This window comes from Centropristis striata, chromosome 8 (genome assembly GCF_030273125.1).
Source record: "Centropristis striata isolate RG_2023a ecotype Rhode Island chromosome 8, C.striata_1.0, whole genome shotgun sequence".
NCBI lineage: Eukaryota > Metazoa > Chordata > Actinopteri > Perciformes > Serranidae > Centropristis > Centropristis striata.
In genome coordinates this window covers 28,706,546-28,725,937 of record NC_081524.1, presented here as the reverse complement: position 1 = coordinate 28,725,937, position 19,392 = coordinate 28,706,546, and the positions used below count along the sequence as shown (strand labels likewise).

Sequence of the window (19,392 nt, the reverse complement as noted above, 5' to 3'; positions counted from 1 at the left end):
GATGTTGGTGCCTCAAGCCAGTCACTTGTGCTTTCTGTCCTGCACTGAACAGATGTGCAAATGAGAGCACTGGCTGACAACCAGTGCATGAATCGTATGACAGTTGAACATTTACTATAAACACCATACTACAGTAAAAAAAATATATGAATCTTTAAAAACAAAAAATGTAGCAGTGTGAACCTTTTGTTCTAGATTGTAATATGTTTGAATTGATTTACTTTTTTGATTTTAAAGGTGCAATTTGTAACTACTGGCATTGCATGATTGACTAAATGCAGCGATTAAACTGTTCAAAATTGTGTACAATTAGATACACAATAAACTTAGCTATGTCCTCAAAAATGTGTAGCTAATTTTCCAAAATAAAATAATAAGAAGAGAAGAGTCACAGGCAGATGCGATGCGGAGCAGGGTGTGGGGTAGATGTAGTGGATGCCGCCTGCTAGCTCCAGGGCTAAGGTAAGTCGTAAGCGTTTTCATGCAGCCTGGTCTGGTCTAAACAAAGTCACCATAACACAGCTATCTGTGCAATGGTTGGTAATACATAGTCACATGTCATCCAGATTGTTGATAGAAAACGGGTTTGGCAGAAAGGACGCTGCACAGTAGGTTTATGTGAGGCTGCTCTTAGCCTAGCATTGATCCCTCTCTACTGCCTCACTTCAGCTCCTGGGCCTCTTCTCTGCCGGCTGTTGTTCTCGGTGCACTCTGCAGAGCTAGTAGTCTCCCAGATAAACCCAGATAAAGTTTACCACTACTGGGACTTAAGCATTACAACAGTCTCTTATTTGCAAAATATCAGTTTGTCTGTGAGGTAGAGCTGCTTACTAAGCTGCTTACTGCTTTATAGCTAACATTATACCTGCATCAACTTCTTCTGAGAGCAGACTGGATGCTACAGTGGTATTACAAGACAGGACAGGTTGGATCTAGCAGGTTAGCATGCTAATTTCACTAGATCTCTCTGCAAAATAATACATAGATGTATTTGATATAACATCACCACTGTCACTACTCATTATTTTGATAATGTTAGTTCTTTTTTTATAACCTAAAACTAAATTTTACTAAAAATCTTGTATATCTTTCATTTGGCATCTTCAATAGCTGCCTATTCACACAAGCTTCAGTGCCTCTAGCAAGGACATTGTGGTTAACCCTTTAATTTTGGTGAAAAAGTAAAGGATAAACTCTAAACTACTAAATACACAACTTAAAAAAAAGGTTAAATAATTTACAAGAACAGGACAGTTGGTTCTGGTAAAGAACAAACATCTTTGGGACAACAATGAGTCTCTGTGGCTCGGAGGAATATGATCAGGCCTTCGCTACAAAGGTACCTTTTGTTAGGATTCATTTCCTATTGGTTTTGGGGCTTTTATTGGGATTTGTTGACAGAAAGAAAACTATTGAATATTACTATTCAGTCACATACAAATCTGTATTTTAAGTATCTACTTGCTGTAGACTGTAGAGGTTAAAAAAAAAATAAAAAGCTGAAAAATGATCCAAAAACTTGAGTTGCTTTTTCAAGGACATAGTGCATGTGTGAGAAGGAGAGGGTCTGGCACTGGGACTTTTAGTGCTAATTAAAGTGGGCTGCCAATCAAAGGTTTGTGCTTCAACAAATGAGCGTGGTTTCACACCCACCTCTGCTTTGGGTCGGATGTCGGATGTTTATATCACTGGGAGTCTTGTTAATCTGTCTTTCAGACAGACACAAAGGAGAAAGGGAGAAGCAAATGTTTTTGTAAACTTTTTATTGATTCTGTGTTTAAAAACAGGGCATCCATCACAAGATCACCATGAATCATTGAACCCTCTGCCCACACTGGTCTCAAACTTTCCCTAATAACAACCAAAAAGACCAATTAACTACAAAAAGAAAGTTATTCAGCCATTTATTCTTCTAAGTTTCTGTTAAAGTTTTCTGACATATGTCTGCCTTTACTGGACATTTTACCCGTTAAAGGAATATAAAATTTAACAATTTTAAAAACCATACATTTTTGTGAAATGAGAAGAAAGCTATAAATCATTTTCTTCAGGTACTGAACTATGATTAGGACATGTTAAACCTATTGTAGCAAAAATACTGGAGGCAGGGAAATGGCTTGCCAGAACTGGTTACAATAACTTTAAAAATGTATTTTTTTAATATATATATTTTTTATTATATTTTTTTCATGGGTGAAGCAAAACATGCAATCATTTGTTAAAATGTAAAAGCCAGGCTAGCTTCCCCTACCTCCAGTTTTAATGCTAATGTGAACTGGGTTAACTCATCCTGACTCAAGCTTTGTAGGAGCTTACTAACAATTTACCAATTTGACAATAATTGCAAGTATAATATAGACAGTCTTTAATTGGTACGCTTCCAATAATACGTATATACAGAAGCATACAATTCTAAATGAAGAGTTAAGTTTCCAAAAATGAATAAGATCATTTGTATTCGTTTTGGCTTATATTCAGCCTTTCTTCAGGGACATTCACATGGAAATCAGTTAACTGCTGTAAGATTCAGCTAGCTAAACTAACTAACATCAGTATTAAACTAAGTATTAAATTAAATTCTTTCCAGAAGACTTTCAACATTATTTTTTTAGGGGATTCTCATAAATAACTTTTTTTTTTTTAAATCTCAAATGTTGAGCTGTTATTTAATTGTTATTATGCTTCTCTTATGTTCTGTCATGTACATAATGTTACAATATTGGATGTTCATATATTTCTATATATGGTCATTTGCTCAATGTTACTGCAGTGTTTGCATTACATACACTGCTACATATAGCAACATGCTAATATCGGGGACATCTGTGATCTTGGCTCCTGATGTTCTGGATCGCATTCCTGCCGTAGCATGTTCAATTGTGCCGTTTTTGGTTTCATAGCTCTTATTGGTGATTCTTCACAGCAAAAAGTGCTGATATAGTGCTGTTATAGTCACTCAATTGCTACTTCATTTAGCTACATGCTAACGGCAGCAGAACCTGTAATCTTGGTTGCCATGTTGCTTATTTCTCCCCAATTACAGATCACATTCCTGCTTGACAAGTTCAGTTGTGTTGTTTTTGGTTTAGAAGCCTTTATGGGTGATTTTTCACGGTAGAAATGCAGCTATACTACATTGCAGTCATTCTTGCGGCTGTTGAAGCTGAATTGACCATGATACAGAGATGGCAGCACAAAGATGCCAAAAAAGAAAATGAACATGAGCAATCAGATCATAACAAACAGCAGACTTTCACCGAGGAGATCAGGGTTTGTGTTAGGTGGTTTGTGTAAACTTTTTTGCGTCGTTTACGTAACTTCAGTGGCTCGCGGTTTGTGAATCATGGTTTTTTTATGCAACTTACATTTTTTACGTAACTTCTGTGGCTCCTGTCACCCTCGTAACTACTTCACTTCCAGCATTTAAGTACATTTATTTACTGTTTTATGTCACCTTACCAAGAAGTGTTTTGCCCTTAACAGATCAGTGGTTTTGTAGCCTAACTTCATGGACACTACAGCCTTTTTCACAACCGCAAACTGTATGTGTATGTACAATGACGTGTGTGCTATTTTCTCCTTGTGGGTCCTTATGGGTGGTATTGAAAAACATCTTGCTGGTAGCAGCCATGGGCAGTAGTAGAAAAAGCAGAAAGTATTTTTCTCACTAAAGCATGTAAACAAGTATAAACCCAAAAATACGACTCCAAATATTACCGTTGGAGGTCCCCTTTGAATAAAATTTTTATCCAGTATGAAATGTGAGCACAGGATCTTTCTCTTCAATTTAATCAGTTATATTTCTACAGTAACAAACCAACTCCTATTCTCAAGTATTACATTAATTGTAATTGCAGTTGGTGGTGGTGGGAAACTCTTATTACATTTTCAAGAAATGCACTATTGTTGCTCAGAGATATCTCTGCGTGTTCTTCCTAACAAATTAAATGCAATGTGGGAAGGCAATAACTGTGATAATTAAAACTCTCCTTTTCATCTGTGCCGTCTCGCCCGCCCCTCCTGCTCTTTTCCACCCGTGATGATCTAACATGATACTCCACACACTGCTGGAAACTGCCAATACTCAGAACACATCTCTGATTTCTGCACCACCACAAGCCACAGTGGCATGACGTTGCATCCACTACTTCTGCTGACCAATCACGTCGCTGCCTGATGCCGGCGCTCGGCAAATGAGAGCGCAAGACCAGGACTCAGGCTAGCAACCAGGAGGAGAAGGAGGAGGAGGAGCAGGACAGTGGAGGACCGCAGTAACAGTCCCAAGGCCCCGCGGATACTCACTGAATCAAACGCTGAAGGCTGTGTATGATTGAGCTGCTGAGTCTGACTGGGTGTGTTTGTGTTTGTTGCTAAGATGGGGACAAAGAGCAAATGTACATGCTTTTTTGTCTGTATGTGTCTGTATAGCTGCTTGAGTGATACACAGAGAGAGAGAAAGTGAAGGAGAAAAACATGCCCCGGAGTGAGAGCCAGACACTTGATGAAGCAGTCATTTTTTTTTCTTTTTCCTCTTTTTCCTCCCTGCCTTGTGTCAGCTAAGATAATTCCTCTGTTAGTCAAGTTAAAGGCCGTGGCTGAGGGGTGTTTCTGTGTGATATTGATACATTTTAGAAAATGAATAGCAGCCTTTCCCCCAGCTGTGTGCTTATGAGCCGAACTGTTGATTTATGGACAGCTTTCTGATCAAAATGGAGCTGTTCGACATTGTTGGCAGATGCTGCTAAGTGACGGAGGAATCATTAGACGGAGCTTGAGGGCTGGTTGGTTTGCGAGGCATTATGTGTGCTGGTGTCTTCGTTTGTGTATGCTGTGTGCGATCGGTTAAGGGTTGATTTAAGTGTGCAGACGTTTGAGTGTCTGCAGGATTTTATTTAAACCCTCAGCCAGGCTAGACTTTAAATCGAAACACTGGCTCGGGTGGATTATTGTTATGGTATTCAGATCCTTCATTTAAATAAAAGTTTTAAGTAAAGGTCCTGCAAAAATAATACATATATATATTTATTTTTTTATTTTACTTTTTTGTGGAAAAAATGATTAGAGCATTGTTTTCTTCAATTTCTTGTTCATTTTAATGCCTGGTACAACTAAATTTGTTTGGACAAATATAATAATAACAACAAAAATAGCTCATAAGAGTTTAATTTAAGAGCTGATATCTAGCCATTTACCATGGTTTTCTTGATAATGATTTTGGTTATTATCAAGAAGGTTCCAAACCTAGGGATCAGGTCACAAGAAGTATGTGTGGTCGGAAAGATTGAAAGATTTTTTTTTTTTTTAAATAAAAAATTTGGGTTTACAAATTGGGTTTTGACTGCTTCTATGTAAATATTTTCAACTTTATTTTACATTTTTGACCTTAGGCTTCAACAGTTATGTAGATGAAGCCCCCTTAGAAGTTGGACATAGACATGGTGACGTCACCAGACTCGTGGACTACGCTTTTGAAGCTAATTGTTTTGGCTAAACAAACAAAACAATATGAGGTTTGTATTAAAAATGTCTATTTGGTAAAAGTTATGGGACATTAATCATTATAATAATTGGTCATAGTTAGAAGAAACCAATGATGGCAGTAAATGGGACAGAAACGGCGTTCTCCTGTGTTTATCATGTCCACCCGGTTGTCCTCTCATTGTGGAACTTGTTGCTCTATAATAGCATCACCTTATTATGATTCCAGCTGTTAGAGGCTTCTTTATTTGAACGTTACCATATGTTGTTTGGGGGAATTTGGTGAAATAACTGATCTGTTGTGACCATTTTACTGTTTTAGTAACTCAAGGTGGAGCTATTTTAACCATTTTATACTCTGTTGAATATTCTGAAAAAGTATTAAATCATATTTTGTTTTGTAATTATAGGTTTTAGCTTGCTAAGTTAGTACTAACCATAGCTGCCCAGTAAATGTCGGGAAGTAAAGCATACAATAAAACCCTGAGATGTAGTGTACATGTATAAAGTAGCATTTAAAATGATATACAAGCACCTCAAAATCCCTAAATACAGTACTGAAGTAAATGTATTTTGATTGTTGGAACATCATCTAGTACATTATGGTAAATAGTGTTCACACCATACAGCACACCATCCCTGCTTTACTTCAATCAGCCGTAAGGTCACTCAGAGTTTCCCTACTTCCATGCTGCAGCTCCATCTAGTTTCAATAGTAGATCTCACTTCCTTATTACAGTGTAACAGAAGAGACGGAAACACACACACACACACACACACACAGAGCTTCTCATCTTTTTATTCTCCCATCCACCCAGGCTACGGGAGCCGGCCTCCGTCTGCCTTCACCGGTGGGAAACAAAAAAACGAGACATGAAAAAAGTCAAAGAGAATGTTGGGGGGTTCTGAAAGAATTCAAACAACAGGAAAAAACAAGCATTTGCTGAACAGGAGATGTGTCAGGAATGAAAAATCACATCAAACCTGATATGCAGCTCAGGGGAGAATGCACAATGGACACCCACTCAGCGAGGAAACAGTGCGACTCACTCCTCAGCAATGTGAAGGCTCTTTAATGTGTTACGTAACTAATACAGGAGATGGGAGGTGGGTTTCACTTTTTGATTGCATTGTTCAACTCCGGCTGTAGGACTGACGTCTAACAGATGCTTTCAAACAGTGCATTCAAACTCTGAATGGTTGGTTGTTTTCCAGTAAAATCCACACGGTCACACCCGAAAGCCAGGATACAGGAAATAATAATTCAGCACACGTTCTGATTTTTCAGTTCATTTGACTTTTTATATGCTTTGTGGCTGGCCTTTAGCTGCGACTCTCACCACTTCGATCTAAAGGCAGCCTAAGTTTAAAGCCTCATTGGTCAAAACTGCCACATAACCCTTTGACACAGAATTGCTGCTCTGGCATTTAGCAAGGGCAGATGAGCGTAATGCAGCGTACAGCTCCATACATCATTATGCTGAGGTGTCCGACAGCTGAGCAGAGAGCAGCGAGGTCTAGCCCGTTTCATTAGGCTTCCGGATGCAACAGAGGGCTTCATTAACATGCATGGCCACAGGTTGTTGTTGCCCTCTCGTTCTCTTTGTGTGTCAGTATTAGAGCCCAGCTTCAGTCTGACAGCCTCGACGGCCACTGACTCACTTTTATTAAGCTTAAGCTAGTCCACAGTTGTCCAATTGTTTTGTTATGATTGCCTGCCTCCGAGACAGCAGGAACTGAAATCCCTGCAATCCATTTCAAATAGTAATTTGATACAAGTCTGATGGATGGTGTGAAAATGAGAGGATGTTGACAAGAGATGATTAGCAGATACTCTGGAGATTACTCCCTCAGGATTAGAGAACATCTCATGTTGTATGTAAACTTAATGACTTATCTTCATCCGAGTTGAGGATGTCTTATTAGTTTTTATAATTCATGACTGATTTATACTAAGGCTGTAAAACAAAATAAATGGTGGCTAGTGCTGGCTGTCCAAATTCATATGAAATGTTTCTGTTGCACCGACTACTTAGAACTGTCAAGGTTGTTTTTTAGTCTTCCTTTCTTGTTCTTTGATCGGTTTACAGATCAAATCGAAGTCTGTCCATTTTTAGAGTGGCATGGCTGCTTGTGTTTTAAGCATACTGTTCTCCCCTTCAAAAACGACCCAGCTAAATTCGACCCATACATTTTAGACTGTCCTCCCCCCGCCCTGGGAGGTGCATGGGTCAAACAAACCCTTTCACCCAGGAGAACGGGGTTGAGAGAGTGGTCTCCCTCAATAAATGCCTAACCAGGAAGATTTTTGCCCTAAACCTATCAGTGGTTTTGTAGCCTAAATTCAACGAAACGGCAAGCCTTATGTGTATGTGTGCTGCCCTGGCTGCTATTTTGAGAATGTTCTGCTTTGCTCTGTACCAGCTAAACGCTTATATGGGTTGTTATGGATGGTATTGACAGACCACTCATTCTATCGTTTAGTTTGGAGATCTTATTGGTTTTAAGATGTGTAACTTTTCTTTAAAATCCTCAAAGTAAGTTTATCAGGAAATCTTGGTATCTGGTATTGGTTCTGGATCCAACCGTACACAAAATACTACAATCCTCTATAGGTTCTTGTAGTCTTTCATCTGGCCTGCTGTGTGACGATCCCTTCCACGCTGGGCAAATCAGTGAAGTTGTGAAAAAAATTGCTTTCCTTTTTGGATCACATCCAGTCAGAGTCAGAGGTTGCATTATGCTTTTGCATCGTCTGGGTCGTAAAAATTCTGTCATAATTTATTATTACCCACTGTTTTCATTTTCATTTTTAATGACAATAACACATTTTATAGGATTTCATTTTCATTTAGTACTAATTAATTCAAAGGAAAAGCTAGGGCACAGTGAGAAAAGGATGAATAGAGACACCACGCAGTCACTTTTCATGTCAACATTACAGAAAGGAGGTGGTGGAAGATAAAGGACAAGCTTATCCTTTTTCATCCATCGCACCAATCCTCTTCTTTTCTTATTATTTCACCTTGACCATCACAATTATGTGATTTGTGTTTTTTTAAAGAAACATCAGCCACTCAGTTGAGATTTTGCAAATTAATGCTAGCTTATATTAGTTAGCTGCCATTACAGCTGTTTACTGCGCTTGGCACTGCTGCTCCGAGAGTGTGGAGCTACACTATTGCAACAGTGCTCCGGTGCTCGGAGTGACTGTTTACGAACGTACAATGACGGGACTAATCCATAGCTAAATAATATGCAGAGCAGCAGTGTGAATTACTTAAAGTTAGGTTAGATCGCAGTCAGTTTGTCATCATTGTAAAAAAATGCTCATAAAAAAATGTATTACTGTGATAGTCAGGCGGCTTCGCTAAATAAAGGGGGCATGCCAGACAAAAGCACCACAATTTTTCCACATGCTCTCCATCACCAAAAGTTGAAATTTTTGATGGGAGCCACTTCATCAAGATTGCGGATCGGAGATAGCAGCCATATAAAATATATGAGAACCAATATATCTTCCAAGCCAATTAGAAGGTCAATCTTGGTCTCAAAATATACATTTTCTGGGTCAAGGAATCCATTAAAGCTATTGAGGATATCACTTGATGATTTTTTGATCTGATGATACCTGCGGCATGCATCCAGCCCAGTCATTTAGTCACTTTTCTCTATTTCTTATTTGCGCACTATACGGAATTATCACTTCCTGCCCTTCATCTGAATTACATGCATCATTTTAGTCGTTGCAAACAAGCTATCTGTTAGATCTTTAAGATAGTAAAAAAAAACGAGCTGGTTGCATGAGGAGAACAGCAGGATGAATGGGTTTGTCAATACGAGCAATACTCCTTTCACATGACACATAGTCATTTGTTTCATTTTTCAAATAAAGTTATTCATTGATGAAGGTTAAGGGCACTGCAGTTTCTTCAAGCGTTTTATGTAAAATGTACAAGAATAACATTATCTGCCCACCTTGAATACCTTGTAAGAGCTTGATGAAGATACAAGATCCTTGAATAGTCACTGATTGTGTTTCTTTACCTGAAGGGCACATTTTTGTCACCCATAAGTGTTCTCACAGAATTGGGCTCTTTTGCCATAAATGAATGTGATAAGGTTATCCCTCCCTTTTTTTACGAGTTACATAAGCAGCATTCAGTATCAGGACTCTAAGGCATCATTACTGTCAGACGGGTCATTGTGCTGCCAGCACTGTAACGGAGTGTGACGTCAACCCAGCCTTCCCGTATAGTCTTTATATAGCACAGCACCCTATCTGCTGCTATATGTAAACACCAATTCCCTGAAAAAAATGTGTTATGTTGTAGCTGCAAGGCAAGCAACGGGAAGCGAAGCAAAAAGGAGGAATGGAAGGCAATGCAAACGCAGTCCCCTTTTTTCTAGGTCTAATCCCTCTTAGTAGGGAAGCGATAAGCATGTTTTGACTTAGCCCCAAATTTCCTGTTGTTTATGCATCCTTTGCCAAACCACGTGGATCCCAGTAGAGTCGGATAATCTTAGTGATGCCAGTTTGGCAGGGCTGCAAATATACCACTGCCTCCTGGCCCAGGTCAAATCACAACAGCGGGGTAGAAAACAAAATGCCTCTGCGTCTGTTTGCCTTCATTTTTCCCTCTCCTCTATTCATCTTTGTGTAAGCATTTGCTCATAGATAGGAATCTGTCAAAGCTGGTGGCTTTGTTGACGTGCAACTCTCATTTCTCTCTGGTGCTCATGAGCTCTTTGCTTGCAGGGGAGATGGAGATTGGTGCAATCACAGCTCAGGACGAAGCCTATTTACCCAGAAAGAAAAAAACACACACCCCAACGTTAAACCAATGGCATCACAAGCAGCCAGTTCCTCATTGGTGTGACAGGAAAAGCCTCTTAATCTTGCTGCAATTTCCCACCAGGGCCTTTTTCTGGGTTTCACAGTTAAGAAGGGTGCGTTTGTGGCGTGGTGTTCTCACAGATTATCAGTAAGGTTGTGAAACTCAACACTTGCTAACACCTCACACTTTTAGCCTAATACAGGACTACAGGGAGTCCACTACATACAGTACACACTGCTGTAAATACCTTGTGTTATATTTCTTATGTCACACATACTAATCACACTGCAACTGTGAGTAATTTACCTTGCACAGTTTGACACTGAAGTTTCCAATCACGCTATAATGATGTTTGGAATTGTGTAGTTCTGTGTAATAGGTTTGAATTCAAAATGTTCCTCTTTTGGCTTGGTCATCATTACATTACAGTGCAGTTAACAAGTTAATGGAAACCTACTGAGAAAGTCATGTTCTTAAGTTGGATACATGATAATACTTATTGCTCCAAATGTTGCTCCATTAGCAGCAATGAGGAACGGAAGCTGCTAAAGACTGTAGCTAAGTTGGCATGAAGCAGTACAGCTCTCAGAGTTACATTACCAAGTTGTGATTCCCTAAGCACAATAATGTTGTATTAACAGCTGGGATGTACATTGCAAGTGACTATGCTGACCACAAGTCAGCTCTTAGCAGGGTCACAACTTCCTAATGAGTCCTCAGGACAAAAATGGACTTCAAAGTGTAAAAAATGTGAAATTGAAAAATGACAGCACACCATTTTCACATTGTTGTGATGAAGTAGACACACACTGTTTGTGAACACGACCACTGTCCCCTCGTGGGCCGACAAAGGCGATCGGTGAGAGCCTGTGACCAGGACACTGTTACCAGAGTACAGAGCCTGAGGCAGTGGGGAATGTTGGCACCATGCAGCCTGTAAGCACAAGAAAATGCTGACCCAACAGTACATATACTGCAGCAAGAAAAAATAAAACAAGCTTTATTGGACAAAAACTTCAACAGTGGGGAGCTGAAGGTGGAATGTTTGGGGACAGTGAGGAGAAAAACAAGCACTATCCTCTGCTGTTAGACCTGACATCAGGTTACAGTAGTGAGCCTGGGATGGTTGTCACATGTCAGAGCCAGTTTCCTTCAATGAGCACTTTAACTGTTAGCATTGGCCTGATAAGACCCAGTAGTTACAGTAAGAACTTTGACAGGTTATGTTTCTTTTTCACATTGCGTCTTTACAGTGTAACAACAAGCATCTTCTTTTCAGATAAGTAGTTTTATGCATATTTGTGTAGAGGAAATCACAGTTCACATTTGGCTTGTGCTGCAACCTCCTGGGATTAAAAATGAAACAAATGCAGAAGTGCCAAAAACTGCAGTTCCTTGCCTGGCCACTTGAGGCTGGCTCTAAAACGGAGTCAATCCCCATATACCCCTTTTCAACTAACATGAACCTAGTTCTTTTGCTGGGCTGTGCAGGTGCTTGTTTGCAGCTGGTTCAACAAGCTGTTGTAAGCTAATGCTAGCCCGTAAATCAAATCAAAAGAATAATGCACATTTTAGTTGGTCTTATTGGTCATGTAAGACCCTGAAGTAAGTGGTTTGTTTCCTGGCTGAGGGCCCGTCCTGTCGAAAAGCGAGGAACTGGTTCAAGATTAGGCACCGGCTCCGAACCGGCCCTGGAACTGCCTTGGTTTAAAAGAGATAATTGACCCTGAGGAAACAGAGAACGGTGCAGCTCAATAGTCAGACATTCATTTGAAAACACACTGAAAGGGTGAAAGCCCTGAGTTAATCACAAGGTAGCCACAGCCTAAAGCATCCCCTGCTAGATAGTCTAATTTACTCTAAATGGGACTATAATTTACAAAATGTTGTTTTAAAGAATAGTTGGGACTGAAAATGATGTAATAAATCTAGTGGGAAGTAGGGTCATTGTCGTATTGACTTACATATAATCAAACTTCTTTTTGCAACCAGTGGAGTCTGCCCCTGCTGGCTATCAGAAAGAATGCAGGTTTAAGGCATTGTCTTCACTTTTCAGGCCTGGAGGTTCCTGCTTGGGTTCAATGTATACTGTACATCAATATTTGTTAAATTTTGTGGATTAGGGTTCCCCAAAGCAACAATGTGACAACCACTACAGCAAATAAGGTTAGCCTGCATTGTCTCATTTTGTTTTGGAACTGGCTGACTGACTGAATGACTCCAGATTATACTGCATCTATCTGTTAACAAGTGCTCCATGAATAAATTGGTATTCGACTGAACTCTGTCATGCTATAAAAAGCCATGAATGAACTACATGCAGGCACAAATGAACATCCATATACTGTTTACACACACACACACACACAATGTAATTCTTACTTTTTCCATATGAAAGACACTGATTCTGTTGTTTTCTTTTCATTTGACAAGACTTTCACACACACCCACTCGTGCACACACACACACACACACACACACACACACACACACACTCCAAACTCTTTCTCACACACACGTTCCGTTTTGATGCCGTTTGGCCTTGTAGCTCAGTGAAACAGAGCTAGAAGAGGGGCTTCTGCTCCACTGATGAGACAGTAATTAGTACCAACTCCTAAGGGAGTGGAGATAGACTTCACACAGCTTGACACCCTCTCTCTTTCTATCTCTTTCTGTGTGTCTTTGTCTGTCTGTCTCTCGTCCTCCACAGCCATTAACATCAGTTCTCACTCATCCTCCAACCTCATTATGTGCCATCCAAATAAACAGGCAGCTTCCTCAAAATAGTCATTAGCACAATCTGGCACATCCAGCTAACTTCGTCTGCCTTTCTTTCGCTTTGTGAAAACTTCCGGTACACGCTTTTCTGTAAGGAAAAGATAAAACTAAGGTGACAAAAAAAAGGGAATTTAGTCCATTAAGGGTTTGTTTCTAGCTTTGCTGAATATATTTGTAGAAAAATGGTCAGTGAGTGTGTTTTCCTGAGACTAAATGGACTTTTGGGAGCACTTCTGTGAAGCAGAACATCATTTCTTCTGGTGTTTATTCACAGCTCAGCCTACTCTGTTTGCCTCCTCCACTGGCTGTTTGGGTTCGTTCGATTTCAAAAGAACACACACACACACAATGATAGACAGCATTTCCATGGAGATTATGCATTTTCATTAGCCGGTTAGACACTATGTCATGTGTGCTGCTTTGGTCTATCAGGGGATGGGCACTTGGGTGAAATGGCCAGAAAGATTCTGTTCGCTTCAGCAGTTTTGCTGGAATGATTGAAAGTGTGTGCGAGGGAGCAGAGTGCTGGGAATCTAGTATTGCTGTTTCAGGACTTTTCAGACTACAGATAGATAGTGTTTCAGGAGCCATTTTTCTCTTTTTTTTACTCCATGTTTTTACTGGTGCGCCCAAGTATGATCATATTTTTTTTCTTTCTGTTATGATGTGTCAGTGTGGTCGTGTGTCTGTGCTTTGTGTCTGTATACATGTGAGTATGAGAACATATGTAAGTTCTGCTGCAGCAGAGTGTTTTGGGATTACCTGTTCAGATTAGCCCAGTGAACTCAATTATAAACCCAAACGCAGGATCTCGTCATCCTTTTAATGAGCTTTGAGGAATTGTCGTAGGCAGATTTGATTCGACCTAGCTTGACCGGACTATACCTCTGATACACTTTACATAAGCACTGCTCTGCCTAAATCACGTTAACTTGAACAATTTGAATCCAGTGTGCGAGCGGTGGAGTCCGCCACTAACTACACTTGTGTTTTCATCACTGTTTTTTCAATTTCTATGTGCATTTTGAAGATTTGCATGAGAAAAGCTTGATGGAAAAACACAAACATTTGACAAAAGTTTTCGAAACCGAATAAATTCTGACGCAAACATTTAACTGACATCACTGAACAGAAGAAGCTGTTTCCACTGTCGGCATCTCCCGTTGCCACCTCACAATGCGCAAAGATATGTCTGGTATAGGCAGCAAACCAAATGAAGTATTTTTGTAGACCAACCCAGAAGTAGCATTGCCATGGGGTCTATTGAGAATTCGCCTGTAGGATTTTTTTGTACTGGATTTTGGATCATTGTAGAAAATAAGCTTTGTGTCAAACACATATTTCTGATGCTTATGCATTTGATTTCATTAATTTATTATAACTTTAAGATGCTTTTTAAGATGGAACTCCACCAATCTTATACATTAAAATGTGTTTACATGTCTTCAGGAGTACAAAGCTAATAAACTGACACAAGAATCTTGAATGGAGTCTGAATTGGATCTGGAGCCAGTGTAAAGAATTCCAGATATGAGTAACCTGAGAGCCTTGAAGACAACCTGGTAAAAAGCTTTGCCACAGCATTCTGGATCACATGTAAACAATCCAATGATTTAGTGCTAATACAGGTGAAAAGAGAGTAGCATTGGTCTCGATGGGAAAAAATGGAAACATAAATATATTTCCACAACATTTCCACCACCACAGACTACTTTACCAATGTTTCCCAAACCTCTCCTGGAGTACCACTTGTCCTGCATGTTTTAGATCTCTCCATGCTCCAACACATCTGATTGGAATGATCAGCTTGTTATCAAGCGCTTTAAGAGTTGGACTTGTTGTACTCCAGGAGAGGTTTGGGAAACACTGCACCATACATTTGCTCCAACATTTATTCTGCACTAAGATTTTGTCTCGAGCAAGATCTTAACTATGGACTCCTGCTGTCCCCCTCCTTTTTATCCCCTTTCACTGTAGAGAAGGCTCTGTACTGAGTGAGCAGAGCGATGCTAATAAATTCACCCTTAACAAGAGTGTGATTAGCCTATTGATTCTTTCCCACAACTTCCTTGCCGCTGCAGAAATTGTCTTGCACGATTCCATATCTGTGACACAGCACGTTGACATCAACAACCTCACATGCAAATATGTTTTGAGCGGTCTGCCCTTGAATGGGAAAGGTCACAGGACATTTCCCGGCTGTGTATTTTCAGTGACACACATGATAGATTTAACCACATGACAATAACGTGTTCTTTTGTGGTTTGCTCGCCCCCCCTGCAGACTGAAGAAGAAGTCACAGTCGGTGGATATTGCCAGTCAAGGTTTCTCCCCGACTCTTCCCGACAAGGTTTCGTCCCTTAACAGGGCTTCACCACCTGTTGCCAAGACAACAACCGTCCTCGCCGTGCAGGAAAACAACACTACCAACTCCCAGCGCCGCAGCCCCCGGTGTGGGGAGCTGAAGAGAGGCTACACCATAGGTAAGTGACACAATGTTCTGTGTCAATGTTAAATCAAACACATCTTAGCTAACTAACAGGAAAATGCTCAGTTTTTTAAAAGTTTATTATTCTTTTTTATGGTTGAGGGATTCAAACCAACAACCTTGTGTTACAGTTCCATTTCTCCTAACTCCATGCTATTAATGTCATCAAATGTCAGAGAAATCACATAAAAATAACCATAAAATACTGCAATCATATTTTTTGGCTACAATAAATATCACATGAATCAAACCTAATCATAATAAAATAAGCATTGGCTGCATTTTCTGTGTATTTAGTAGAAAATGTAATTAGATTTTGTCTAATTTTGACATTATCCAGCTGTTATTACATTATGAGTTGCTACTGAGCTTCTGGGAAAGGTCCTGTTATTATTCCCTATGCGTGTGTGTGACAATATTTAAAGTTCCCGCACTCCCTGAACTGTTGACATGAACTTCTTACTTAAGCAAACTTCACAGTGTCACATCCACGGCTGGCTCTCCCCGTTTCTCATCTTCTCATTCATTTCCTGCCTACAAATTATAATTACATGACTGTGATGAGATTTATTCCTGTGATGAATCCTATTTTGGGTTGGGGATGGGGGGGGAGTGCAACTGTCTGCTGCCGGTCTATTTCTGTGTCGGAGGATAGGTTGCTACTGTGAGTGTAAGTACACTTTAGGGAGCTGACTTTTCACAGATGATGAAATGAGTTTGAGCTAAACTAATTCCAAACTCATAAATCCAGTGCGTCTCTGTTCGTTTCATTGAGGTGATTCAGTTATCATGCTGCTTGGGTCAAGGTTAGAAAGAGGCAGCGTGTGGGGAAAAGTATGCAAGCAGGACTCTGCTGAACTGCTGAAGTAATCTGCTAGATCTTTATTTTGACTGATTCTTTTTATATTTGTGGCGACACCTTTGGTGCACCTTTTGGAGCACAAACATACTGCTGTTACTGCTGCAGGACTTTCTTTCTGTGACTAGAGTCTTTGATATTGGGACTGTCGCGCTGTTTACCTGCTATTCCTTTTGTGCCACCCTAAGATCACTGATGGTATGGCTGTAGTCCAGGTCTGGACCAAGACGCCCTCCTACCTGAACCCGAACCTACAGTACAGGCCAAAAGTTTGGACACACACCTTCTCATTCAATGCGTTTTCTTTATTTTCATGACTATTTACATTGTAGATTCTCACTGAAGGCAGCAAAACTATGAATGAACACATGTGGAATTATGTACTTAACAAAAAAGTGTGAAATAACTGAAAACATGTCTTGTATTTTAGATTCCTCAAAGTAACCACCCTTTGCTTACTAGAATATAAGACATGTTTTCAGTTATTTTACACTTTTTTGTTAAGTACATAATTCCACATGTGTTCGTTAATAGTTTTGATGAATCTACAATGTAAATAGTCATGAAAATAAAGGAAACGCATTGAATGAGAAGGTGTGTCCAAACTTGTACTGTATAACCGATTAAATTATTCAAAATTATTCAATTTTTAAAGAGATTTTCTATTTTTTCCGGCATTACTAGCCTGTACAGTACAGTACATCATCTGTCACTTACACACACACACACACACACACACACACACACACACACGCCCACACAGGGGGAAGACGAGGCCAGAGATAGCAGCTAGAGAAATAATGATAATAATGCCTACTCTAAAACAAGAAAAGTAGATTGTGATTAGCTAGTAGCAAAATTGACACAAATCAATGTGATTTGATGTAAAGACACCCAATTTGTCACTGAATTTCAGGAAAATGTCTCCATTAAAATAATTTTCAATTCCATGCATTTTTGCAGCAATTGAAAATGGCAGCTAGGGTCTGAAAAAATTATATGATATTCTTTCATTGATAAGTTGTAAATAGTAGACAGACATTATGTATATATGACATATTTCATATACCATAACAAAATATGTATACAAGGTCGCCCATAAAGTTGGAATAAAATATTTTCCATGAAATGATTGTGACAATGTGATGTATTCTTGACAGATAAAGTGTAAATCTTCTCAAAACTGTATTAATCAATCTCTTCTAAACATAACACAATGAAAATGAAATCACAATTAACAGAGGATTGTGTCTGAAAACAAAATTATGACCGTGTATTTTAAGAATAATTGGTTTACATAAAGCATTTACATACTGTACTGCCTCAAGGTACCATGGATATGATGACAAATGTAAAAATAAAAAAATAAAAAATTCAGACAAATGGTCAGCAGTAAGAAAGAGGAATTAACAGAGCACATAAAGCGGGAGAGAAATCAGTATAGTAATAAAGGATGTAAAAAATATATTCTCAACATCGTTTACCGCATGATGAAAACAAAGTGAGTGGCATTTGAATACCTCTTTGTCTGACTCCTATTATCACCTGCAGAGTAGAGAACAATGGGCCTTGTGCATTCATGTTTTCTTCTTTTTCTTATACATTTGTTCTTGCACACAGCATTGTGATGAAGATAAGAAAACATGGCAATCATGGAATGTGTGCTGACAGCCAAGTCTGTTGTTAGCCTCCTGAGTATGTTAAAGAATTGTGTTGATCTTGAATTGGATGCACATGCCAGGCAAACCGATTAGCCACAGACATTTGAAAGGACCAAAAAGTTTCCTCTGAAGATATAGAAACTTTATGCTACTTAATAGGTTTCATTAGTAAGAAGAGACTTCTCAGCACGTCATCGCCCTTTTCACAAATTACTGACCTGCTGACTCTCATTGGAAATAATTGAAACTTTAAAAAAAGAAATAAAAGCCTTTCTCGAATAAATGCCATTACATTCATACAGTTGCTGTCGGGTTTCAACAGCACATGTGTGGTAAGTTCCCATGAAACCACAACACTTCATGTCTGCAGGTGGGGGTGGATACGCACATCATGGTGCAATGCAATATTGTGCAGAACACAGTAGACCATAATTATTTTGCACGCCTGCTGTTTCTATATGAACACTGGTCTCTCAGTATATTGATTGTGTGCTCTTCTGTGCAGGTGCACATCAGTTTGTAGTTATTATCAGAACTAAAGTTAGATTTTGTTAAATGGCAATAATCCATACTTCTCACTGTTCTCATACAGATAAGAGTGATCTCCATAAAAGACTAAAAAATCTGCATTATGATTGTTTCCATAATCAAGCAGCCCTAATTTAGACGTCCACCTAATTACCTTAATCTTTTACAGTTATTAAATGAATAAATAATTGCAGAACATTTTTCTTCTGTGTTTTCTGTTCTTGTCCTTTGTTAATATTTCACAGCTTAAAAAGGAAGTTGACTTCTACTCAAATGTGGTCTAGACACTTTTCCTGAGAACAAACAGGAAGTACACTAGTGTTGATCAATGCCACAAACTTTTTTAAAGATGTTCTTCTGTTCCAATCTGAGCATAAGCACAATTCATTCTTGAGATGTGTTGACTGTTTGCTTATTAGTTAGCTCACTGTGTCATGCAGTAAGGAGACAATGATGGGCATGATTTCCATGTTAGTTTGATGTTGCTGTATCTGGTTCATTTACTTTCATGTTCACTTACTAATTACAAATGTGTTTCTTGATATTCTCTCACAAACTCTTAAAAAAAAAAATTATTAGTTGAGTTAAACTTTTTTAACCAAGAATGCCACTGTTGACCTGTGATTAATGAGAGCACATGCTGAAGTGCATACATGTTACCATGGTTACCAAATGATCTTACATAATTATTCTGATTGCTAATGCAGATTGCTTCTAATCAGCAGATGGATTAAATGGTAGATATTGTTTTGAATTCATGCT

At 39.1% G+C, this 19,392-nt stretch overlaps 1 protein-coding gene across 3 annotated transcripts in view; it reads left to right on the top strand.

The window, feature by feature from the left end:
- The window catches only part of oxr1a (oxidation resistance 1a), a 181,466-nt gene that overhangs the window by 65,908 nt on the left and 96,166 nt on the right, over positions 1–19,392 (top strand). For all 3 annotated transcript variants that reach the window (XM_059338607.1, XM_059338609.1, XM_059338606.1), the window contains one exon: positions 15,378–15,577. In XM_059338607.1, coding sequence (XP_059194590.1) covers positions 15,378–15,577 — 200 coding nt within the window. The remainder of the gene's footprint in view (positions 1–15,377; positions 15,578–19,392) is intronic.